At 41.2% G+C, this 25,835-nt stretch overlaps 1 protein-coding gene and 1 non-coding gene across 2 annotated transcripts in view; both read left to right on the plus strand.

Annotated features, from left to right (window-relative positions):
- Positions 1-25,835, plus strand: part of Nek5 (NIMA related kinase 5) — a 50,635-nt gene that overhangs the window by 16,722 nt on the left and 8,078 nt on the right. Inside the window, exons 7-18 of the mRNA XM_090342320.1 lie at positions 755-809; positions 4,607-4,807; positions 4,881-4,962; positions 7,690-7,823; positions 9,977-10,158; positions 11,702-11,768; positions 14,639-14,755; positions 15,828-15,914; positions 17,476-17,574; positions 22,359-22,403; positions 22,664-22,732; positions 25,015-25,141. Coding sequence (XP_090198446.1) covers positions 755-809; positions 4,607-4,807; positions 4,881-4,962; positions 7,690-7,823; positions 9,977-10,158; positions 11,702-11,768; positions 14,639-14,755; positions 15,828-15,914; positions 17,476-17,574; positions 22,359-22,403; positions 22,664-22,732; positions 25,015-25,141 — 1,265 coding nt within the window. The remainder of the gene's footprint in view (positions 1-754; positions 810-4,606; positions 4,808-4,880; positions 4,963-7,689; positions 7,824-9,976; positions 10,159-11,701; positions 11,769-14,638; positions 14,756-15,827; positions 15,915-17,475; positions 17,575-22,358; positions 22,404-22,663; positions 22,733-25,014; positions 25,142-25,835) is intronic.
- LOC150057124 (small nucleolar RNA U13) lies at positions 5,527-5,626 on the plus strand. Its single transcript, XR_016537190.1, has one exon. It is a non-coding gene; the product is annotated as a small nucleolar RNA U13 (small nucleolar RNA).

Genomic DNA, 25,835 nt, shown 5'->3' on the forward strand with positions numbered 1-25,835 from the left:
TTTTATTTAGTGTTGAGGATTGAACCCTGAGCCCTGACTTTATACACGGTACCATTCACGTTTGGACCTCTCTTGGTCCCAGGGAGTATGGCTCTAAGTTATATGGTAACACAGGTGTGGTGATGCAAAATAGTCAGGGAACAGTGGGTTAAAAGCACTGGGCCCACAGCATTGTTTTCTTTCTTTGTACTGCTTTTAAGAATTGGAGTCAACAGGCAATTCTAGCTGCTCAAAAAGCTGAGATCTCAGGATGAATCTTCAAAACCAGCCCAGGCACGCGCATGTACACACACACACACAAATTAAAGTCAACATTAAATATTGAGAGGCTTCAAAGTGTAGATATTGGATGTTTTTGAGGATTGGAAGGTCTCATATCCCAGCAATAATTAGGAGCCACTGGTCTATTAGACCAGCTATGCATCCTGTTCTTCTCTCTGGTAAAGGGCTCACCACACAGGATAGCATTTGATCCCACCCCTCAGCTCCATTTCTGGTTTTTTGGTGGTAAGTTGGAGTTAAGGGTCCCATAGACTTTCCTGCCCAGGCTGGCTTTGAACCATGATCCTCTAATCTCAGCTAGGATTACAGGCTTAGATTTGAGCCATTAGTACTGCCGCTCCCCCCCCAATCCCACAAAGCATTTTTGAGAACTCATCAACCTACACAAAATCAAGCTACACATGTAAGGCATTGGAAAGTTTACTAAGAGCTATGGATATTTTCTTGGCACATAAATTCTTCTCTTTCCTAGGGATATTTGGTCTCTTGGCTGTGTTTTATATGAGCTTTGCACACTCAAGCATCCTGTAAGTATGTTAATTGTCAGATTAAACTTCAATTACTGAAATCACTCTAGCTAAAGTAACTTTTTAGAAAAAAATGTTATGATTATTAAAAACTGAATATAGTGGGGTATGCTTATGGTCCTAGCAATTTAGAAGTCTAAGGCTTCAACTTGAGCCCAGGAGTTTGAGACAAGCCAGGGAAACACAGAACAATTCCTGCCTCAAAAAAGAAAAGGAATATATATGAGTCAAAGGGGATGATAAAACTAAGCTAGGTATCCATGGCTAAGTAATCTTACCTATTTATTTGCCTGAAACCTGGAGGATTGTGGTTCAAAGCCAGCCAGGTAGAAAAGTCTTCAAGACTCCCATCTTTGATTAACCAGCAAAAAGCTGAGCTGAAGGTATAGCTGAAGTGATAAGAGTGCCAGCTATGAGCAAAAAATCTGAGAGGGCCCTGAGTTCAAACCCTAGGATTGGTAATTAATTAATCAAAGAGTAATAGAATTATATGTCCTGACAGAGAAAGATATCCAAATAATATAATATAAAGTAAGATACATACAATATAAAACATCCTGACATAGAAAGATACCCAAATAATATAATATAAAGATATATACAATATAATAACTATAATACATATGCATATATACATATATATATATATATACATATATTCTTTAGAGGAAAAGACACACGGAGCAGAGCAGGACACGAGGCACAAGCTTCTCAGTGTCCTCCCTTCCAGGATGTGCTGAACTCTCCAGCAACAAGTTAAGTATGAAATGTTACCTACCAGGAGAGCTCGTTAGGTATTCAGCACCTGTGATTCTTATTGGAGCATGACCACGTAGGCACCGGCTGCCTGACACACACAAAATCTCTGGACTTCCAGAAACAAGCCATCAATGTATAGTCTGGTAATATTTTTGTATATGTGTCTGTATAGAAGCTTGAACTCAGGGCCTTGTACTCTACCACTGAGCCATACCTGCACTTCTAGCTTTTTGGTAATTTAATTGGAGAGAAGAATCTCAGACAGGGGTTTCATAATCCTCAGATTTCAGTTTTCTGAGTAGCTCGGGTTATAGGCGTGAGCCACCATTGCCTGGCTCTGTTACCTTTTTTCTTTTTTGTTTTTTTTTGCCAGTCCTGGGTCTTGAACTCAGGGCCTGGGCACTGTCCTTGGGCTTTCTCAAGGCTAGAACTCTACCACTTGAGCCACAGCACCATTTCTGGCTTTTTTCTATGTATGTGGTACCAAGGAATTGAACCCAGGTCTTCGTGCATGCTAGGTGAGCACTCTACCACTAGGCTAAACTCCTGGCCCCTCTAATACCTTTTGAAAAGAACTAAAATGTCCTGGACTCAGTGCTCAGGCCCTGAGTTCAAGCCCCAGGACTGGAAAAAAAAATGTCCTTGGCCAGTGGCTGAGTCGGCCTGGTGTTGGGTGGGAGGCGTTGCAGTTGCTTGGTGAGGTGGGTGGTTCTATATGTGATAGCGCAGGTAGAGCTAGGGGGGTGAGGGCGCTTGAGGTGCAGGTTTTAATCCATGTTGCAAAGAGGTGGTCTGTGAAGAGGTGAAGGGGCTCAAGGCCAGAGCAGTGCGTACTGAGCGAGTCAGAAGCATATGTGTGACAGGAACACAGCCAGCCTACACTGGGCTTGTTGGTGGACATTAAAAATGTGCAATATGCCATAGCTGACCGAGCATTTTAAAATTCGAAGCATAGGATTTTATATTTGGGGTGAAATAAATTTTCTGGCACATGCTATTAAGCTCTTTGAAAAATGATATTTAAGACTCTTAATTTCTTTCTTAAATAACAATGATCTCAGCTACCTGAGAGGCTGAGATCAGAAGGACTGAGGTTCCAGCACAATCTGGGTAAAGCTGAGTGAGGCACCACACGCCTGTCATGGCAGCATGCTGGAAAGTGCCAGCAAGGAGATTACAGGCTAGTCCAGGTGCAGAAAGGGCCGAGGCCTGGCCACAGCAGTAGAACACTTGCTTAGCAAGCATGAAGCACATGGCCAGGTGCCAGTACTGCCCCAAAGTAAAATAATCAACTCAATAAAGGGAATCTCAATCAACGCTCCCTCTCCCTCCATGGCCAGTGTGCGGCCTTTCCATCAAGACCACCGACCTTTTAGAACACATGGGGTGGGAATACAGAAAGGGCTATTTGGACTTCTCTGCTTCTTCAGCTAAGAAAATGGTCCCGATTATTTTTAGAGGTTATTGTACTGGGGATTTTAAGAACTACTATGAATTCTTGGGTTATTTCTAGGTCAAGGGGTTATGGGAAAGTATGTGAGGTTAGGTGTTTGTTGATGAGAGATCCTGAAAGGAGAAAGTATAAACGGTCTGGTTCTGTTTGTGGCGGGAGTGAGGTTTTTATGCAGCAAGCACACAGCCTCCCTGATTTTAAGAAGCCTTCCTTAGAATCTGCGCTAGCCCTTAATTCTGTGGAAACCTTTTTCCTTCTTCCTTTTGAAAAAATAAGTTGCAAAGTAGAGTTTATGGTATTGTTCATCACTAAAGTTTCTTCCTTTTTCCCTCTGGGCAAGTTTTCACAAGGCCAAATATAAAGCAGATGGATTTACTGTGTTGTCTAACTTTGCTATGTATCAAACTAATTTTTCAAATTTTCATCCTAATCCTCAGATCATGTAATTAGGCAAATTTGCCTATTTATTTATGACCTAATCGTGGTTCTTTTATTAATAAAAGCTAATGGGAAAGAATCCTCTATTATGCCGATGATTAGACCTACACTTAATTTCCCTGTAGTGTATGGAATATTGTACCAGAGTATTACAAGATATATAATATTTTATGGATAAACCTAGCCCCTAAAAAAAAGTCCTATTTAGTGTGTCTTCAACTGAAGGAAGTACTCTGAATAGGGACGTGAAACATATTTTCCTGAGTATAACCTCCTGAAACTTCCAGTTTTAGTTTTATTTTATTTTATTTGCCAGTCCTGGGCTTGAACTCATGGCCCTGGGTACTGTCCTTGGAACACTTTTTGCTCAAGGCTAGTGCTCTAACTTCCAGGTTTTTACAATATGAGTAAATATTATGTTGATAAAGACTAGAAACTTAAAACTAATGAAAATATTTCTCATTAAAATAATTCAAACTAAGGCTAGAGATAGATAGAGCTCAGTGACAGAGCAACATCCCATACTCTACAGCCAGCACCAAAAGAAAACAAAACACCTAAAACTAAAAGACCTACTTCAGCTAACAAGGCATAACGAGTAACTTCCTACAGTATCTACTTAGGGAGGACTACCTTAGAACAACCTTGTAGGTTGTGAAATACAGTCCTCTCTCTGAAGCTTAAAAATAGTCTCAGGCTGGGCTTAGTGGTTGAGTACTTACCTAGGATGTACAATGCCCTGTCTTAATGAGCAGGGGACTAGTAGTTTGTACCTGTAATCCTAGCTACTCCGGAAGCTGAGATCTAAGGGTTGTGGTTCAAGGTCAGGCTGGATAGAAAAGTCTATGAAACTCTCATCTTCAATTAACCACCAAAAAGGCAGAAATGGAGTTGTGGCTTAAGTGATAGAGTGCTAGCCTTGAGCAGAAAAAGCTAAGGAACAGTGTTCAGACCCTGAGTTCAAGCCCTATTACCAGCGCGTGCGTGCACGTGCATGCACACACACACACACACACACACACACACACACACACACACAGCAGTAATTAATAAATTAATAAAATTTTTTTCTTCTTGATGCATTTATTACTTTAACAGCAATGTTTAACACTTCTCCCATTGTGCTGCCTTGTTCTTGTCCTTTCAGTTTGAAGGTACCAACTTACACCAGCTGATCCTGAAGATCTGCCAAGCACAATTTGCTCCAATATCCCCAAGGTTTTCTTACGATCTACGGTCCTTGGTACCTCAGCTCTTTAAGGTGTCTCCTCGAGATCGACCATCTGTCAATTCCATTTTGAAAAAGCCTTTTTTGGAGATCCTTATTACTAAATACTTAACTCCCGAGGTGAGTTCTGAAAGTGACTATGTTTGCTAAAGGTTTTGATTGGCAGATCCTTGATATGTATGTTTGATTTTAGGTTATTCAAGAAGAATTCAGCCACACACTCCTATACAGAGCAAGATCCTTGGCCTCTCGGCCTGCTGGGAAGGTGATCCAGGGTAAGAATGATTTGACTGTGCAGTCAAAGAGCATCCACTGAACTTGAGGGGCTAAGTGGTTGAATGCTTTCCTGAATAGCAGGTACATGGCCTTTGCTTCAATCACAGAACAGCCCCCCCCCCGACACACACACATACACACACAAAAAAATGCAATGGAAATTCTTTTCCAAGTGTGGTTGGCTATGCTATAATTCCAGCATTTGGGAGACTGAGGCAGGAGAATCATAGCTTGAGGCCAACGTGGGCTACATAGCAAGATTCTGACCCCCAAAATACCTTTCATAGTAACTGGAAGTATAGCTAAATAGTAAGCATTTGCCTATCATAGAAGGGGCCTTGGGTTAAATCCTCAGCATGAAGAGCGAGAGGAAGGAAGGAAGGAAGGAAGGAAGGAAGGAAGGAAGGAAGGAAGGAAGGAAGGAAGGAAGGAAAGAAAGAGAAAGAAAAAGAGGAGGATGGAAGAAAGGAAGGGGAGGAAATTGAAGAGAGAAAAAGGGAAGGAGGGAAGAAAGGAAGGAGAGAAGAGAAAAAGAGAAAAGAAATGAAACGAAAGCAGTTATGGTCCTTTGTTAGTTCATAAGCATGATGACGGTGTTTTCATCCCATCATGGGAGATGAACTTGTCTCAAAGCTTATGCCAAAGTCAGCACATTAACTGACATAAGAAAATAAGGAAAACTTATTATGCACGTCTCACACAGAAAGGTGCAGTCTATGGCTAGCAACATTAGTAGAGACATTCCACTAAATCTACTGAATTGGAAACTTAGACAACACAAGCAGTGTATGCAGGAGAAAAACTATCTGCTCTTGTGAGCGCTAGGGGATGTGTGTGAGATATAGAGGTAGCCCAGAAATGAGCTGGGAGCCATAGTGCCTTTTCATTACTCAGGAAGCCACATGCAGGTAGAAATGCTTGTCAGAGGCTAAATCAGAGCTTAACTCTTGGAAGAAGGTTCAGACAGACATAGGAGAAGAAGATGAAGCTAGCTGCTTTCTGAAATAGGATGGACTGGTCATTGAGAAATCTCTTGCAGCTGGTTAGAGTCTTGGACCTATCTGAATGCAATGGAAGAATGATTACATTGAGGCATGAATGAAGCAGGTGATGCTTTATGGCATCTAGAGGACAACATTAGTCAGGTGTTAGGACTCTATGGAAGTGAAAAATGTAGTGTGAATATAAGACAGGAGCACATATTCAAGATGAGAAGTTAATTCCATCCAAGTGGCAATAAGACCAGTAGGGCTTAGTCATAATCAAATGCTAGGACTTACAGGATCAGAAGAGCAAATTTCTCCAAGGAATCTGTGCTAGTGAAATGTCATCTACAATGATAAAGAAAAGTGTAGGGAAAGTTATAAAGGGAAAATGAGTGAGCCTCTTTGTCAGATTTGATGTGACATTGTTATGTCAGTTTGGACTGAAAATTCTTGGAAAGCAGGTTAGTAGATTAAGAAAGGAAGTACACTATAGATATAATGTTTTATTTCATAAATTAATATGTTTCTATGACATACAAACCCTTAGCCTAATTTTGATTAAGTTCTAAATACTAAGTCCCAGTGACTGTAAATAGAGATTCCCTCCTTGAACACTTGTTTGTTAAACTTGTCATTTAAAATATGATGTAAAAATCAATGTTAATAAATTCTTTAATAAAAAATGAAAAAAGAAAGGAAGTACATTATCTATATTATTAACGTGGGAGAGACCAAAAAAAATGGGAACAAATTTTGATGGGAATAAACATGTGAGAAGGCCTACCTACATTTTAACCAAAAAGAAATGAGAATGGTGTCACTTGCAGGAAACTGGTGGCTCATGCCTGTAACACTAATTAATTAGGAGGCTGAGATCTGAGGATTGAGATTTCAAGTCTGGGCAGAAAAGTATGTGAGACTCTTATCTCCAACCAACCAGCAAAAAAAAAAAAAAAAAAAAAAAAAGCTAGAAGTAGAGGTGTGGCTCAATGGTAGAGAACCAGCCTTGGGTGATGAAAACCAAGCAAGAGTGTAAGGCCTTGCGTTCAAGTCCTAGTTCTGTCCCACATGAAAAGGATGGTGTCATTTCAGAAACCAAACCCTCATGACTCTAGTCACTCTTATCATTATCCTATGCTTCTGTTAACATGGATATTAATTCCTCCCTTGACAAAATGTTATGTTAGTGCTGGAGGTGTGATTCAGGAGATAGGGCAAGTTCTAAGCCCTGATTTTGAACCACAATACTGACAAAAACATAGTCATGTTATTTATTGCTGACAAGATGTAAAGGAACCTCAGACAAAATGTTTCCTCCATTCAAAGAGAGTGCATGGTGATTTTTTTCATCCTATATGCAAAATATTTCTGGCTAAAGTAAATTTACTGTGTTAGAACCTATAGTTTATATTTTGAGGTTTGTTTGTGTCTTTGGTTTTGTGCCTACACTGACTGGAGCTTGAACTCAGGGCCTCAAACTCTTGCTTGGCTTTTTCATTCAAGACAGGTACTCTACCACTTGAACCATATCTTCACTTCAAGAGTTTGTGGGTTAACTGGCAATAAGAATCTCCTGGATTTGTCTGCCCAGGCTTGCTTTGTACCATGATGCTCAGAGCTCAGCCTCTTGAGTAGCTAGGATTATAGGTGTAAGCTACAGATGCCTGGCATTGCAGATTATGTTGATATTCTTCCAATATTAGTGCTTTAAATGAAGTTGTTTTATTTTGGTTTAATAAGATTCCAAAATGCAGAAAGTGAAACTCCAGGGAAAGTGTCCACTGCGATCAAAAGCATCAGTGCCAGCCAAAAAGAAGGATGTATTACACAGAAATGAATGGAGACCCCCAGCTAGAGCCCAGAAACCCACATGTGTAAGTCAAGCTATGCCTTGCTCTGTTTTCTTAGCAATGGTGTGCTCTTGTAGACCTGACCACATAAGTTCATTGCAAGCTAGTGAGTACAAGCTAATTAATTCAGACACAGTAAATCATTCTTTAGTGAGATGCATGAATGTGAACACTTGTTACTTGATACACACACACACACACACACACACACACACACACACACACATATGGTTTGAACTCAGGGCCTGAGTACTGTCCTTGGGCTTTCTCAAGGCTAGCTAACTCTCTACCACGTGAGCCTCAGCACCACTTCTGGCTTTTTCTATGTATGTGGTACCAAGGAATTGAATCTGGGTCTTTTGTGCATGCTAGGCAAGCATTCTTACCTCTAGGCCAAACTCTAAGTTCTCCTTCCTTCCTTCCTTCTTTCCTTTTTCTTTCTTTCTTTCTTTCTTTCTTTCTTTCTTTCTTTCTTTCTTTCTTTCTTTCCTTCCTTCCTTCCTTCCTTCCTTCTTTCTTTCTTTTTTCTTTCTTTCTTTCTTTCTTAATTGGTCATAGGGCTTTGAACCCAGGGCCTGGTCACTGTCCCTGAGATTTTTTTCACTCAAGGCTAAGTAATGCTCTACTACTTTGAGCTATAGCACCCTACCAGTTTGAATCACAATGCCAATTCTGCTTTCCAGATAATTAATTAGAGATGAGTCTCAGGGTCTTTCCTGCCTTGACTGACTTTGAACAGTGATCCTCAGATTTCAGCTTCCTGAGAAATTAAGATTACAGTGAGTGGTAACTGGCTACATTTTCTTTTTATAGATGAGAATTTTCTATTTTTTTGCATATGTAAGGAAAACTATTTTCCTACAGAATGAGGGAGTAATGCAGTAACAGGAAACCCTGTCTTAGTCCCAGTATGGGGATGCATGCCTCTAATCCCAGCACTCAGAAGGTCGAGGCAGGGAGATTGAGAGTTCTAAGTCAGCTACATATCAAGAACCTATTTCAAAGCCAAAACCCCATATTATACTTCATACTCTAAATTACTAATATCATTTAAGTTATAAAATTATTGCTAATTTACTGTTATTTTATTTACTAGCATGCATTTTTATTTTTATATAGTAATTGTCCTTTTCTGCATTCTTTGTGCTTAATTAATTGAATTCATTATGGTGGAATGTTGAATCTTTTAGGTCATACTAACGAAATGCTTCTGGTAAAGAAACGGTAAGTTGGTGCTAGGATTGAATTCAGGGCCTCAGACATGTTAGACAATTGCTCTACTACAAAGCAATATCCAAAGGACCTCCTCCTCATTTTTATTGTTGTTGCTTGTTTGTCTGTCACTGGTCCTGGGGCTTGAACTCAGGGCCTGTAAACTGTTTCCTGAGCTCTTATATTCAAGGTTAGCACTCTACCACTTGAACCAAAGCTCACGTCCAGCTTTTGGGGAGTAAAATTGGAGACAAGAATCTCACAGACTTTTCTTGCTCAGACTGGCTTTGAATAATGATCTTCAGATCTCAGCCTCTTGAGTAGCTAGGACTACAGATGTAAGACACTGTTGCCTGGGCCGAAAAATTACATGTTTAAGGAAGGGAACCACCCCATTACAACTTGAATTCCTAAAGAAGCTGTTCATCTTGGGTTGTATACAATTGAAATTGTAAAATGAGCCAGGCTTATGCCAGTAATCCTAGCTATTCAGGAGGTTGAGATCTGAGAATCACTGTTCAAAGCCAGCCTAGGCAGAAAGTCTGTGAGATTCTTATCTCCTCTTAAACACCAGAAAACTGGAAGTGGCACTGTGGTTCAAAGTGACAGAAGTACTGCCCTTGAGCAGAAGAGCTCAGGGACAGTGCCCAGGCCTGGACTTCATGTCCTATGACTGACAGAGGCAGGGGAGGGAGGGAGTGTAAAGTGAAGAATGACTTTCCCCTTTAATAGATTTTCAAGTTTTTTAATCTTAAATTTTAAAATAAGAAATCCTAGCAGCAAAAAAACCAGCAATAACAATAATAAAAAAATCAGATCTGGAGTCCTGGCTCAAGTAGTAGAGGCAGAAGGAGAGAGAAACTGAGTTCAAACCTTAGTACCACCAGCAATATTTGTCACTGGTAGATTTACATTATATATGTATATATTAAAATCATTCCTCTTCTTTTTATTGAATCTGCTAGATGAAAATGATGGAAAGGCCCAAAGTTGCTGCAGTTTGTGGACATTATGACTTTTATTATGCTCAACTTGACTTGCTGAGAAAGAGAGTCTGTGAACCAAACTATTTCTGCATCCCTGAAAAAGCTTCTGGAATTGAGGAGTCTAATTGGGAAGAAAGCCACAATGCGTCACCTGCTCAGCGGTAGTACTGTGGTCAAGCTAGTCTAATCTTCTGAAAACAGTTTTAGACACCAGCATCCTCTTGTTTATTCTGAGATAGGGCTTGCTGTATTGCCCAGTCTGGTTTTGAATTTCTGGACTCACCATCATTTGTCCACATTCTTTATTCCAAAGTCCTCCCAAATTCTCCTACAGCCAATAACTGAGGGAGAACTTCCAAAAATCTCCATTTTAAACATCTTATTGTTCCCTTGTGCCACTCTTCCATCTCAAATTTGATATAAAATATTTTGTTATTCATGGAGCTATTTGATTGTAGGCAAGATTCCTAATCTTTTAATATTATTATTGCTTCTGGTTACTGGAACTCCCAGCCATAAAACTTGACTCGGAATCCAAATGCTTGCCTGCATTAAGAGAAAATTAAATACTCACCAGTGGCTCACACCTATATTCCTAGCTTGCTCAGGAGGCTGAGATTTGAAGATTGCAATTCAAAGCTAGTTTGAACAGGAAAGTCTGTGAGACTCTTATCTATTTATTAACTACCAAAAAGCTGGACATGTAGCTGTAGTTTAAGTGGTACAGTGTTAGTCCTGAGCAGAAAAAGCTGAGAGAGAGAGAGAGAGAGAGAGAGAGAGAGAGAGAGAGAGAGAGAGAGAGAGAGAGAGAGAGAGAGAGAGGGAGGGAGAGACAGGGAGAGACAGAGGTGGGGAGGGGAGAGAGAAAGAGAAAGGGAGAGAGAGTGGGGGAGAAGGAAAGAGAGGAGACATGATAAATACATATATAAATAGAAACATGAATTTGTTTATACTTTTGGCCATACCTGGGGAGAGAAATTCTGTGTCAGGACCTCAGGTATGCTTAAAAAAAGAACTAGCCAGGCATGGTGGTACATTTGTGTAATCCTAGCACTTTGGAAGTTGAATTAGGAGGATTTCAAGCTAGGGGCCATCTTAGTGTATGTGGGAGCGGGAGAGGAGGAAGAGAGAAGTAAGATAGATAAGGCATACATCCGAGGCTGATTTGACATGACACAATATTTTGAGAAGCAGCAGCAAGCATTATCTCTTTGTTTATGAAGCTTTTATGTGCCAGAATAAAGGAAGAGGGATGGATGGATCACTACCTACTGTCAAGTGGCTCAGGGTTTTGTGCAGGGAGATGAGGACTACTATGAAGCCAGGAATAGGAACAGGAAAGCTGAGGAAAGCTGGGCCTGGCTTTGTTTTCCTGCCATGTGTCATGGGCTGGAACAACTGTGCCCTGAAGAAAACCCATCACATCACGATATTTTCTGTTATCCCTGCCTGTACCCTCAGTTAATTCCAAAGACTTTCTTTCCTGATGTAAACTCACTGTAACTTTGAACTACTTCTTCAACCTCAAAGCTCAAGAGGGAAATTATAAATCCCATCACTAAACTGAGAATTCACCTGTCATATTGGGGCATATTTCTACTCCAAGGCTACAGTGAAGCTACAGTGTACCAGAGGCTCTAGCCCCACTCTTTACTCCCCAGATCCCAAGAATTTTACTCACACCCAATATTCTTATTTCTCAAGGACTGCTGAATACCTTCAGAGGAAATTGGAAGCTCAGCAATATAAGTTGAAAGTGGAAAAGCAATTGGTGAGTAAAATACTGAGCCTGGAAGACAATCTTCCTAATAGTTTTCTCTCTTCACAGATATTTATGAGTCCTTAAACTAAAGTTCATTCCATTAGAAGGTCAAGACCATCCATCTACCAGTGAACTTTGTTTTTGTGTTTGTCCCAGGGTTTGAACTCAAAGCCTTGTGCTTTGCTCAGTTTTTTTTTTTTTCATTCACAGTTGACACTCTACCACTTGAACCACATTTGTACTGTGGCTTTTTAATGGTTAATTGGAGATAGAGTCTCTTGGATTTGTCTGTTAGGCTACCAGACAAAACTTTATCCTCAGGTTAGGAGCGTACTCTAGTGGTAGAGTGCTTGCCTAGCATGCACAAAGCCCTGGGTTTGATCCTTCTGTACCACATACACAGAAAAAGCAGAAGTGGCACTGTGGCTCAGAGCACTCGCCTTGAGCAAAAAGTGTCCAAGGAAAGTGCCCAGGCCCTGAGTTCAAGCCCCAGGACTGGCAAACACACACACACACACACACACACACACACACACACACACACACACACTTTATCCTCCTGAGTAGGATTACAGGTGTCAGCCACCAGTACCTCAAGGCCTGGGCACTATCTCTGAGCTTATTGTTCAAGGCTAGCACTTTACCACTTGAGTTACAACTCCACTTCCAGCTTTCTTAGTGGTTAGTTGGAGATAAGAGTTTTATGGACTTTCCTGCCTGGAGTGGCTTCAAACTGGGATCCTCAGATCTTAGCCTCTTGAGTAGCTAGAACCACAGGTGTTAGCCACCAGTGCCCTGCAGTTTTCAGGCATTTTTGTTATTTCATTTTTTAAAAAAAATTTTAATATATTTTTATTATAATTAATAGAAGGGTTACATGATATTTGCCAGATAAATGGTGCCTTAATTCCCACACATTGATATCCTTTCACATGTCATGGTCCCCATTTCCCTTCTCCCCTCCCCCACCCCCCATCTTGTTTTCCCCTGTTCCCTATCCAATTTCAGATAACCAAATACAAATACATCCCATATATCAGGTAACAAAGTGAGATAGTGTAACAATATGAGATAACCATGTTATTTCGTTTTTAGTAGTTGAAGAAGAAAAGTATCAACAAGCTTAAAGTATGGACACTTTGTTTCATCTCTGGCTGTATTATTCACTTTGTCCCCTCATGTAGTTTATACAACCTTCAGCCTTAATTCCCTTTTCTATAAATAATGATTTTGGAGTAGATGAGCTTCAGATTTCCATTCTGTGTTGATCCTATTTTATTATTTATTTTATATTATTAATTTTTATTATTTTGCTAGTTCCAGAGTTTATACTGCGGCCTTCAGTCCTGCTTGGCTAGTACTCTAACCCTTGAGCAACATCTCCAGCCTGATGTTTTGCTGCTTATTTTGGAGATGGAGTCTTCTGTATTTTTCTGCCTAGTCCTGCTTCATCTGTCATCCTCTTCATTCCATCCTCTTGTGTAGCTGGGATTACAATAAGAACCACTAGCACTTATTTTAATTTTATTTTTAAATGCTTCTACCCGATTTTTACTAACATACTTTATTTGAATTGAAAGTTAATCTTCACCCTTAAGAATGATGAAAGAAGCTATACATGCATTCCATTTCTATCACTGTTAGTTTGGATTCCTCTACTGAATCTCATGAGCTAAGGTTGTTAAACCTTCACGAAGCTTTAATTTTATAGTTACATTTGCCACGTCAGAAAATGAATCTAACATCTCAAATAAGAACATAAAATATTATTTGCTTAGAATAACCGGTGTTGGGGCCAGGAGTTTGGCCTAGTGGTAGAGTGCTTGCATAGCATGCATGAAGACCCAGGTTCGATTCCTCGGTACCACATAGTAGGAAAAGCCAGAAGTAGTGTTGTGGCTCAAGTAGTAGAGCGCTGGCCTTGAGGAAAGCCCAAGGACAGTGATCAGGTCCCGAGTTCAAGACCCAGGAGTGACCAAAAAAAAAAAAACATAAGCGGCGTTCAAGGGAAATTTAGAAACATTTTTAGTGTTGAAATAAGGAAAATTTTACTGGGTGAAGTGGCCCCATCTCAGCCCCATGGAAAGTGTCTGAGGCCATCCAAGGCAAGAAGTCAGTAAGCGTCCATCTCAACAAATGTTACTGGATGAACATGGTGGTACATTTCTGTATTATAGCTGTGAGGGAAGACTTGGTTAGAGGATTATGTTCTAGACTACCTCAAGTAAAAACATGAGACCATATCTAAGATAGAACCTAAAACAAAAAGGATGAAGGTAGCTATGCTGGTGGCTCATGCCTGTAATCCTAACTCCTCAGGAGGCTGCAATCTGAGGATCGTGCCAGCCTTGGCAGGAGACTCTTGGAAACTCTTATTTCCAATAACTACTAAAAAAAAAAGCCAAAAGTGGAGCTGTGGCTCAAATGGTAGAGTGCCTGTCAAGGAAACATAAAAATTCAAACTTCAGTACCACCAGACCAGGAAAAAAAAGAGAGGGGGGGGGGTCAGGAGAGGGGAGAGAGAGAAAGAGAGAGAGAGAGAGAGAGAGAGAGAGAGAGAGAGAGAGAGAGAGAGAAATAAGAAAATTCTATTATTGGAAGTGGAGCTGTGGCTCCAGGGGTAAGACGGTAGCCATGAGCTGAAGAGCTCAGGAACAGCTCCACCTGGGCCCAGAGTAAAGCCCCACGACCAACAAAAAAAAAAAAAAAAAAAAGAAAAGAAAAGAAAAAAAATTCTATGATTCACTCTAAGAAAACTCTCCATACTACTGAGTTTGTTTGGTGATTTAATTCTTGCCTTTAGGAAGAAATCAAGATCAACTCAGAAGCTGTTTCCAAAATGCAAGTTTATCTTATAAATTATTTCCTTCAATCAATAGGGTCTTCGTCCTTCTTCTGCTGAGCCAAATCACAACCAGAATCGAGAGCTAAGAGATCATGGAGAAGAGACTGGGTTCCAGAAGCTGCAATTTCGGAAAAAGGACATAAAAGACCAGGTTAAAACAGTTGAATTCTAGGGCTTGCCTGGGTGCCGGTGTTGGTCTCTTTGCTGTCTCTTACCCTCAGTATGCCTGTGGGGGGCGCTGTTGCAAACACAGAGCATGTGAAGAACCTGGCTAGGTGTTTTAGGGGACATGGAGCCAAATTCACTGTGTTGGAGTGTACACCACCAGTTAATTATAATGTGTTTTCCTTGGGTCACTAAAGTAGCTGTCTACCATTAGCTTATTTAAGATTTCTTGTTCCCAGGGCTGGCTGGCCGTGTATAGCAAGCTGAATGCTGACCGGAAACAATAGAAATGTATTATCTCACAGTTCTAGAAGCTGGGAGTACAAAATCAAAGTAGCGATATTCCACACCCTCTGCAGTCCCCATCTATCTTAGAGGGGAACTTTGTGCTTCTTCCTAGTGTTTGGTGATTTCTTGGCAATATTTGGCATTCCTTGGTTTGCAGTTGCTTGAGTCATTCTAATGTCTGCCTTTTTCACATGGTGGTATCTCAGTCTTCAAGTGGTCCTTTTCAGAGGACACTCTATGCAACATGACTGCAATATAACTAGTTATCTCTGTAATGCCCCCATTCCCAAAGCAGGCCATGTTCTGAGGTACCAGGAAGCAGGACTTCAGCTGAGTTTGGGGGGTGGGGGTTGTTTTTTGAGATGAGGTCTCCCTGGCTGTCCAGGCTAAGTCTTAAACAACCAAGCTCAGATGATCTTCCTGCCTCAGCCTCCTGAGTGGTTGGGACTACAGGTGTGCACCCGTTTCAGCTTCCACCTATCCTTAGAGGGAAAGAATTCCAACCTATAGCCTAACTAGAAATGAGCACCGGATATGTAACTCTGTCTCTATGCATTTGGGGTCCTGGAAGAACATGAGATCTGTACCTTAAGCCTGTGTATCTCTCACAGGGTATAGAGAACCATCCATGGTAGACGATTATGTTTGAGAATGACACACTTTTAACGCTTATTTTATGTTGCATACTTAAAGAAAAGTATAGGTTGTATAGAGATTGTTTTTAAGTTGTTCACAAATGTTAGAGCTTTTGCATTGGCTTTGCTTTCCAGGAGTACTGGAAGCAGCTAGAAGAGATACGCCAACAGTATCACAGTGACATGAAGGAAATCAGGAAGAAGATGGGGAGAGAGCTGGAGGTAAATTCACCCTTCTAGAAGGAAACATTGTTCTTTCAGCTTAAGGTTGACTAAATGAGTACACAATGAAAGTGATGAACTTAGATAAAATGACCAGATGTGTAGGGGCGACAGGCCTGGGGAAGCTTCTCTCCAGAGCAGGATGCGGTTCAGGTTAGAGCCATATGCTTGGACAGCCTGCTTGTAAGTGGGTGGGTCTGAGATGGAATTCTGAGTCCAAGAAAGATGGGTAGAAGGCCTTCCCTCCCTCCATCCCTCCCTCTTCTTCCTTCTCATCAACTTCCTATCCCTTCTTTCCTCCTTCCTTCCATTTCTTTCTTCCTTTCCTCCTTCCCTCCCTCCTTCCTTTTTCTTTTTGTCCCCTCCCTCCCTCTCTCCCTCCCTCCCTTCTTTCCTTCCTCCCGTCTTCCCTTTCTAATCCCCTCTTTTCCTTTCCTTCTTCCTGTCATGAATTCCAGTGGTTTGTGAAGTTGCCCTTTAGAAGTGAGGACTTTCTACTTAGAGTCCTATTTCTGGACATGTTATAATGGTAAGAAAACTTGGCAGAGCTTTAGTGAGTCAGCAGGAAAACAAGACAAGCAGAAGGAAAGAGGCACACTGTGATTGCTTAGAGGGAGAGACATAGAGCTCTTTGACATCAAGGATATTTATATGCAGGTAGGGCCTGACTTAAAGTTATTCAAGATAAGTGTGTATCTTTGCTCTGAACCTTTTATTACTTGGATTCTGGGTCTCTAAGACTGACCCACTCTTAAGCCTTTGATCTTTTTATTTTAATTTTATTTTTTTTGCCAGTCCTGGGCTTGAGCTCAGGGCCTGAGCACTGTCCTTGGACTTTCTCAAGGCTAGAACTCTACCACTTGAGCCTCAGCATCACTTCTGGCTTTTTTTTCTATATATGTGGTACCAAGGAATCGAACCCGGGTCTTCATGCATGCTAGGCAAGCACTTTAACCACTAGGCCAAACTCCTGGCCCAAAGCCTTTGATCTTTATGTTTGTACATTCCTTCCAGGAAATAATGCATCCTGCCATAAAACCAATGTTGATTCTTGATATTCAGAAACTGTATTTAGAAGCAAGAAAGACAGTGCTTCTATGGTTTGAAATACATCCTTTCTGAACTCCTGGCCACTGTTCACCTTGCCGAATCTATCCTGCCTTGTTGCTTTCTTTTTGTCCTATGCTGAGGTTTCAGCCCAGGACCTCAGACATGCTAGGTCAAGGCTACCTAGCAGACATTTCTAGAAAGGCGATGAAAAAAAGCATTTGGAGAATACCAAGACAATCTTAGGGGAAAAGAACCAGAAAAAGAGCTCTTATGCTAGGAGGGCCTCAGTGGTAGAGCTGTTGCTAGGATTATGAGGTCTCAAATTTTATCCCCAGCACCAAAAAAACAAACAGACAAACAAACAAACAAACAAACATAAAAACCCAAGTTGGGGGAAGATCTCTGTAGCTGTCCCCGGTGATCTTGTCTGCAGCAGCTAGCTAGCTGGGCTCTGGTGAAGACACAGAACCTAGCTTCTAGACTTCACCCAGAACCAATCTCTGTATTAAAGGAGAACTCAAAAGTCATCCAGAAAACCTATTTGGTGAAGAAGAGTAACCTGCTGGTCCTCCAGGATGCACCTGAGGAAGAGGTTCCGGCTCCTGTGCAGGTAGGGGATGGCTGCACCAAGCTTCCCTGTGAGTCTGCTCTCCCCTCTCTCTGTGCAGTGTGATAGACCCATCCAGCTTGTGGGAGTCCTTTTATACAGCTCTTCATTCCGCTCTTCTTTCTCAGTGTCTTTCCCCCCATCCTCCCCAGGCATCCACAGAATTGCTTCCTGTCACAGCTGCTGAGATTGCATTTTTCTAGATCACTTGCAATATGTACATGAATCACACTGCACTTTGCTTTCTTTTTTTTTCTGGTTTCCTTCAGCATAATAATGACAAGAATTATCCATATTGTACATAGGAACAGTTTGTTTTTCCTCACGAGGGCTGGATACATGCAAGTCTATAAATGTGTCAACATTTGCTTGTCTATTTATCTGTGGATGGGCGTGTGGGTTGTTTCCAGCCTTTGGCTATTACAAATAAAGCTGCTGTGCACATTTGTGTGTGAATCTTTGTGTAAACATGGGCTTCTTGTCTTTTGAACAAATCCTATGGAGTGGGTTCACATACTAGGTGAATGCGTCATTTTTCTTTTTCTTTTTTTTCTTTGTGGGGCTGAAATTGAATCAGCACCTCACAAATGCTAGGCAAATGCTCTATCCTGAGCTACATCCTGACCATCCTTGGTTTTTTCTTGGTTTTTCACTATGTTATCCTGGCTGGCCTTGAACTTATGATCCTTCTGCCTCAGCCTCCTCAGTAGCTGAGACCACAGGAGCACTTCACCATATCTGGTGGATGTATTTACCTCCTTAAAAATTGCTCCCTGAGACAAAAACATGAGAAGGGGTATCAATGTGTGAGAAGTATTGCACCTACTACCTGGCGAATGTAATTATAACCCTCTATACATTACCCCAACAATAAAAATTTAAAAAGAAAAAAAAAGAAATTGTTCCTGAGTTTGGAAACTGGTAGTGAGACAGGTTAACCTGAGGAAAATGAGGCTTGGGGAAGGCAACTCAGAAATATGATATTTAGAAAACACAGAAATGCCATCTTTTCATTCTTTTTTCTGTTTTCTTTTTCTTTTTCTTTTTTTTTTTTTTTCGCCAGTCCTGGGGCCTAAACTCAGGGCCTGGGCACCATTTTTGAGCTTTCTTAAGACATTCTACTATTTGAGTCATAGCACCACTTTTAGCTTTTTCTGTGTATGTGGTACCAAGGAATTGAACCCAGGGCTTTGTACATGCTAGGAAAGCACTCTACCACAAGGCTACATTCCCAGCCCCAGAAGTGCCAGTTTTGCTTCAAAGAGAGACAACAGGATGCATTCTTTCCCTAAGGATGCATTCCTCACTCCAAGAATTAACACTTGTCTGACAGGATGTATGCCTTCCTGAGAAAATTGCTTCCCCATCTTAAGCTACCTCCTGACCCAAAATGCAGCTAGCAGGGTGCCTCCTTATCTCAAGGATAAGGATCTGTTTTATGGCAGATGCATTCTTACCTGGAAGGAATGCCCCCCAAACATCCAGAAACTCAGAAAGTAACCCCAGGAGTGATTAGAGCAAAGATAAAAGATCTGCCCCCTATGTGAAGAATCTCTACTTTTAAAGGAAAATGTCACAAACCCCACCTGCATCAGGTGACAGTAGTACCAGGTTGCATTCCCACTAGCATTGTATGACAGTTCCAATTCTCTCTTTCTCTCCCTTCCTCCTTCCCCCTTTCTTTCCTTCCTTCCTCTCCATCTCCCCACCCCCAAATTTCTCCTCTTTGAGTCTTTCAAACTCTTATCAGCCTTATATCACCAGGTTCTCAGCCTTGCCTTATCAACTCAGAGGTCTGACCTGCTCAGGTTGGGGCATGGGCTCCCTACTGTACCCTGAGATTTCTCCCCACATAGACTAGATCTGAAGGGCTCATCTCACTTGCTTTTTGTTTCTCATTCTATTTTTCCTTCTAGATGTCTAATGTGTCTATATTATATATGGCACTATGGTAATTTCTGGTGGGGCAGTCAGTCCTGGTCCCTGCTTCTGTCCTGACTGGAAGCAGCTGTCTGTATCACTCAGTCCTTGTGAGGAAACAAGGGCTATCAAGAGTGAGGGAAGGTGTGACATTGTCCATAAAGTAATGTACTGTTTACCTGACTTATGTAACTGTAACTGCTCTGTATATCACCTTTATAATAACAATTTTAAATAATTTTAGAAAACAGTAAAAAGCAACAAAAATGTTCTCAATACCCGATTTATGTAACTAACTGCTCAGTCATCACCTTATAACAACAATTTTATTTTACTTATGTATTTATTTTTTGCCACTCCTGGGCCTTGAACTCAGGGCTTGGGCACTGTCCTTGGGATTTCTCAAGGCTAGAGTTCTACCACTTGAGCCACAGCACTACTTCTGGCTTTTTTTTCTATGTATGTGGTATTGAGGAATCAAACCCGGGTCTTCATGCATGCTAGGCAAGCAGTCTACCACTAGGCTAAACTCCTGGCCCATAACAACAGTTTTAAAAATAAAAATAGAAGGAGCTGGCCCCAGTGGCTCATGCCTAAAATCCTATGGTTCAAAGCTAGCCAGGGCAAGAAAGTCTGTGAGACTCTTATCTCCAGATAACCTCCAGGAAACTGGAAGTAGCATTGTGGCTCAATGTGGTAGAGTACTAGCCTTGCACAAAAGAGCTCAGAGACAGGCCCTGGGCCCTAAGTTCAAGCCCCAAGATGGATTAAAAAAAAAAAGTTTTGGCTAGGAGTTATAGGGTCAGGGGAGGAGATTGTACATCCCTTACAGTGGGGATTCCACATCCCACCAGAATCCACCACGCAGAGACAGTCTCATGCAAAACGGTGAATTTATTGGGGAAGTAGATAGTGAGTGGCCAGCCAGGGACACAGCAGACTCTGGAGCTAACACTGTGGCCCCTAACTGGGTTTTTAAGGGCAGAAATCGTGCCGTCAAGCCCAGCCACATGCAGGAGGCCAATGGGATTGTAGCATACACAGAGAAACTGCATCGTCATATTACAGTCTGCCTCCTAGTTACTGTTTGAACTAACCTAGCATTTTGGTTTGAATTGGCACATGAATTTGGCAGTGGATCCCCCCACAAAGCAGGCTGATAAGGCTGCTCCTTCCTGGAGGGGCAAGGGTGGCTGGGCTGTTTTACTATTGTTAACCTCAACATTCCACAACTGGTGGGGGAGCTCTTACTGTGTTCAAGATTGAGTCAGTTTTTGCTCCCCTTTACAGTAGCCTAGTAGTAGAGTGCTTGCCTAGCATGCCCAAGGCCCTGGGTTCAATTCCTTTGTACCACACACAGAGAAAAAGCCAGAATTGGCACTGTGGCTCAAGTGGTAGAGCATTACCTTGAGAAAGCCTAAGGACAGTGCCCAGGCCCTGAGTTCAAGCCCCAGGACTGGCAAAAGAACAAACAAAGAAAGAAAAAAAAAGAAAAAAGTTCCAGTTTGGACATGTTAGAAGAGATCTGAGATGTGGGGGCTTTCCTCTGCTGTTCCCTTTGCAGAGAAATGCTTTCCCACAGTGTCATGTACCAAGGCTTAATATCCTTCCTGGTCTGAGATCAAAAGCCATGTAGCTTTTTCCTCACTTTATTTTTACTTGGATACTCAGTTTTCATCCTATTACCTTATTTTATTTTCTTCAGTCATTACTACTTTTTGAATTTTTGTTGATTTATTAACTTGTTACTATCCTGCTTCAGTACTGTGTTAGCATCATGTCCACAGGGACCTTTCTGGTCATGGTCATTGTGCAGATCCACAGAGGGCTGCAGAAGATGCTCAGGGTAGATTGGTAGAATGATTATTACACTGAAGATGGAAATCAAGCACTGGTGACTCACTTCTGTAATCCTGTCACTCAGGAGACTGAGATCTGAGCATTCTGATTCAAAGCTGGCCTGGGTAGAAATATCCATATGACTTTTATCTCCAATGAACCGTTAAAAAGCCAGACTGAAGGTGTGGCTCAGGTGGTAGAATGCCAGGCCAAGTGAGAATGTGAGGCTCTTACTTCAAACCCCAATACTGGCATACACACAGAAAAACAATCAACAAATTGAAGATGATGCTAACTAGGCAGGATGTGGGGTCTGAAGCTTAGAGAAAGGGAAAGAGGTAGCCAGACGACACATTGAACAACCATGACATAAAGATGGGACTCAACTGGTAGAAATGCAAGGGCTTCCTGTGCAGCAGAAGGGAAGAGTGGCAGGCCCAAGAGAGAACAGAAGAAACCTCAGCACAGAGTTCACCTCTCAACCTTGCCTTCCAATTCTTGTTATCCACTGTCTAATCTTCTTGTCTTCCTCCTTCAAATTGCCTGCCAGTTTTTACAGCCCACCTTTACATTGTCATGAGTTGGGAACTTTTCTTACTTTCTTGACTGAGGTCCTACGCCTCTTAAGGGAAAAATTCTGTTGTCAAAATTAAATTCTTGGGCCAGGGATATGGATCAGTGGTTGAGTGCTTGCCTAGTATGCATGAAATCCTGAGTTCAATTCCTACTCCTAGAAAAATATATTCTTGAACTAGATTGGACTGTACTAGAATAATGAGCACTTTGTCACACTATCGAATTTTTACCCATTGAAAAGTCCATGCCAAATCTACAACAATATCAATTTGTTGGGTACTATTGTCTTTTTGATGATTAACTTCCCTTAGCAAAAGTATGTTTTTGTTCTAAAATCAATCACCCAATTCAGTCTAAAAATCAAATCATAGAAATACTCGATGTTGTGAATTCAGAAGTTGGAAAATATAATTAATTAAGTGACAGAATTGTATTTTCATTTTAAATTCCAGGACATTGAAAGAGAGTTAAAACAAATTAGGCTTCAAGACACAAAGGTAAGTAAAATTCCTGAACAGAAATACAATGTTAAGGTAGTAAACTTTTTTTTCTTTTGATTTTATATTAGAAGGCTCCCTGTGGGCTTATCCCATATAATCTGGGATTATAAACTTTTATTTTATAAAATAACCCTATTTAGTGATTAATGATTTAAAGTAGTGGGTGTCAAAATAAATTGACCCAAGGAGTTATAACTATAAAGTTTTTCTTAAACTGCTAAAAAAGATTCTAAAAAAATGGTTTTGTTGCCTTCTAGAGAGGGGTAAAGTTTGAAATTCCCTTAGACAGATGTTTTTCTGGTGAAGACACCTTCCAGGATGATAAGGTATGTCATAAAAGAAGGCATTTCCGCTATGAAAAAGTTCCATGACATTGTTCTACAGGCTCTAGGGACAGATTTTCTTAAACAGTCCTAAATCTTGAATATTCAAATGAGTTTCCCAAACTCATTTTATGTGTGTGGGAGCGGGGGGAGGGGGGAGCAATAGGGCTTGAACACAGGGTTCTATGTTCTTGCTTAGCTTCTTCACTTAAGGCTGGCACTCTACCATGTGATTCACACTTCCATTTCCTGCTTTTTACTGTTTAAATGGAGATAAGAGTCTCTTTGAGTTTTCTGCCTGGCTGACTCCAAACCTTGTTCCTCGCATGTCTGCCCCCTGAGTAATTAGGATTACAGGCATGAACCACCAGCACATGATACGAATACTTTTTACTCCACACTCTCCTTTTTCTGAAATCTCAATGGATTATTTTTAAGTCTTAAGGAGATACTGATAGTTTTGAACATGTCTTTGGGTAAATCTCAATTTCATATTTGCATTCTCTTTAAAAGTGTCAAATGCATATGTATTTACAGATTCCAGCCTCATTATATTGCTTGACCTCAACATCTTTTTTAATCTCACATTTTAAAACTCAGAAATAGGGCCGGAAGTTTGGCCTAGTGGTAGAGTGCTTGCCAGGCATGCATAAAGACTCGGGTTCAATTCCTTGGTACCACATACATAGAAAAAAGCCAGAAGTGGTGTTGTAACTCAAGTGGTAGAGGTCTAGCCTTGAGAAAAAAACCAAGGACAGTGTGCTCAGGCCCTGAGCCCAAGCCCAGGACTGGCAACAAAACAAAACAACCCCCCTAAAAACCCCCAAAACAAAAACAAAACCCCAAAACTGATACCTTATCTATGGCATGCTAAGCAAGTGTTCTCCCAATGAGCAACACTCTGTCCTTCATGTTCTCTGTTTAAATGAAAATTTTCAGAGCTGGGGTGTCACTCAGTGGTAGAGCATGTGCTTAGCATGCACAAGGAGCTGAGTTCAATGCTCAGTACCCAAAACAAACAAATACTCCTGAAAGTTTTCTATGCCATTGTTTCATATTTTTAATAGCATTTTCCATGTAAAGCCACATTGAATAGTCATAGTCAAGGGTCATTTCTACCCAACTTAGTGCCCCAGAACTGTGGAATCTGAGCAAGCAGGGCTGGGAGGAACACATCTATGTCAGTTTTATGCCTGTATATGCTTGGAACAGAAATGATTGTTTGAAGCTGGCTGCTGGCGACTCATGCCTGTAATCATAGCTATTCAGGAGGCTGAGATCTAAGGATTATGGTTCAAAGCCAGCAGGAAAATCTGTGAAAATCTTATCTCCATTTAAACATCAAGAAACAGAGAAGTGAAGCTGTGGTTCAAGTGGTAGAATGCTAACCCCGAGCCAAAAAGCTAAGGGACAGTGTCTAGGCCCTGAATTCAAGCCCCGTACAGACACAAGAAATGGAAGGGAAGGGGAGGGAGTGGGAGAAGGGGAAGAAGAAAGGAAAGAAAAAAGGAGGGAGGGAAGGAAGGAAGGAATTGTTGTTTAGTATTGATTATAGAGTATTAGTTTTAGGGACCTGACAAGAATATAACAAGTTGGGTATAGTTGTCCACCTGTGGTTTCAGCTACGGGGAGGCCGAGGCAGGGGTATGGCTTGAGTGCATAAGTTTGAGACCAGCTTGGGTAACATAGGTAGGCCTTGTCCCATTAAAGAATATTATACTATGTACTGAAATCAAAGAGTAGGTGAGAAACCTTGAGAATTCTGGAGAATTCAACTGCAGTAAAATAATACTGGTTTTAGAGTCTGGCTACCATGAAGTTGCCCTGTGGCCAACCTTGTCACTAATGTCAAAGAAATAATGAAAAGCCTGAGGTTTCTATCTTATCCCAAATAGTTCACCTTTTAGAACTGCAAGACTTTGATGTCAGGTGCTGGTGGTTCATGTCTGTAATCCTAGTGTACAAGATGAGATCTGAGGATTATGGTTCAAAGCCAGCCCAAGCAGAAATAACCTTAATTCCAATTAACCAGAAGCTAAACTGGAGCTCAAGGTAGAGTGTCAGCCTTGAGTAAAAATGGCAAATGACAGTGAAAGGCCTTGAGTTCAGTCACACACACACACACACACACACACACACACACACACACACACACCTGTACAACTCTGTTTAATGGTTATATATTGAATACTTACTATGCAACTTAGTAATACCAAAAAAAAGAAGAAGAATTGTAGCTCCTTCCCAATATTTATTTCTCATGCAACACTGTGGAACTGCTTTAGGCAATGGTTGCACTGAATGACACTTTGACCTTCGGGGATGGCATGAAGTTGAAGGAATACAGATGCGTGAAGGGGCAGGAAGATAACACAGACAAAGCCTTTGAAGAGCTCTGTGGCTCAGAAACTGGTATGTGTTCCTTGAAAGCTGTGGATGAACAACAGCCATTTCTTTAGCCCTCTGTCTCAAATGTTCCATTTGGCTCCTGGTCTCTTCCTGCTCATACCTGCTGCTCCTGTGCACCAGGGCAGCTCCTCCTCTGAGATATCTCTATATTCTTCCTCCTCCTGCTGCCCATTATGGCTCACTCAGGACTGTCACCCTTCAGCAGCATGGTGAGAGACAGTGAGAGCCTGTATCCCAGCTGGACGCTGTGCTTCCTGATCATAGAATCATCTTCTTAGGAGTCGTAATAGCCACACTGGCTATTATGAGGACAATAACCTCACCATTTGACACAGGAAAGAGAGAGGATATAGAAGCACCTGCCATGGGTTATGGTTTCAGAAATGGTATTCCTTTCACTTTCTCCTTTGTGCTTTCCCCATTGTATTGCCCTATTCTCTAGAGGGTTCCCCTTTAATGTTTCCTCTTTATTCCATACCTGGTTGCAATAATAATAATAATAAGCAACCAAACAGCAATAAGTTATAATAACTGTATTTATTATAATAACTAGTATAGCAATTATGAAATATAGTTATAACAGTAACTATTATTACTAATATAACAATAATAGTTATTATATGATTTCTGGAGGGTAGAGTCATAAGTCTCACACTTAATACTGAATGGCTGATCCCACGTTACCTACCTTTTCCAC

The sequence above is a fragment of the Megascapheus bottae genome, chromosome 11 (genome assembly GCF_031878675.1).
Source record: "Megascapheus bottae isolate mThoBot1 chromosome 11, mThoBot2.hap1, whole genome shotgun sequence".
Lineage (NCBI taxonomy): Eukaryota > Metazoa > Chordata > Mammalia > Rodentia > Geomyidae > Megascapheus > Megascapheus bottae.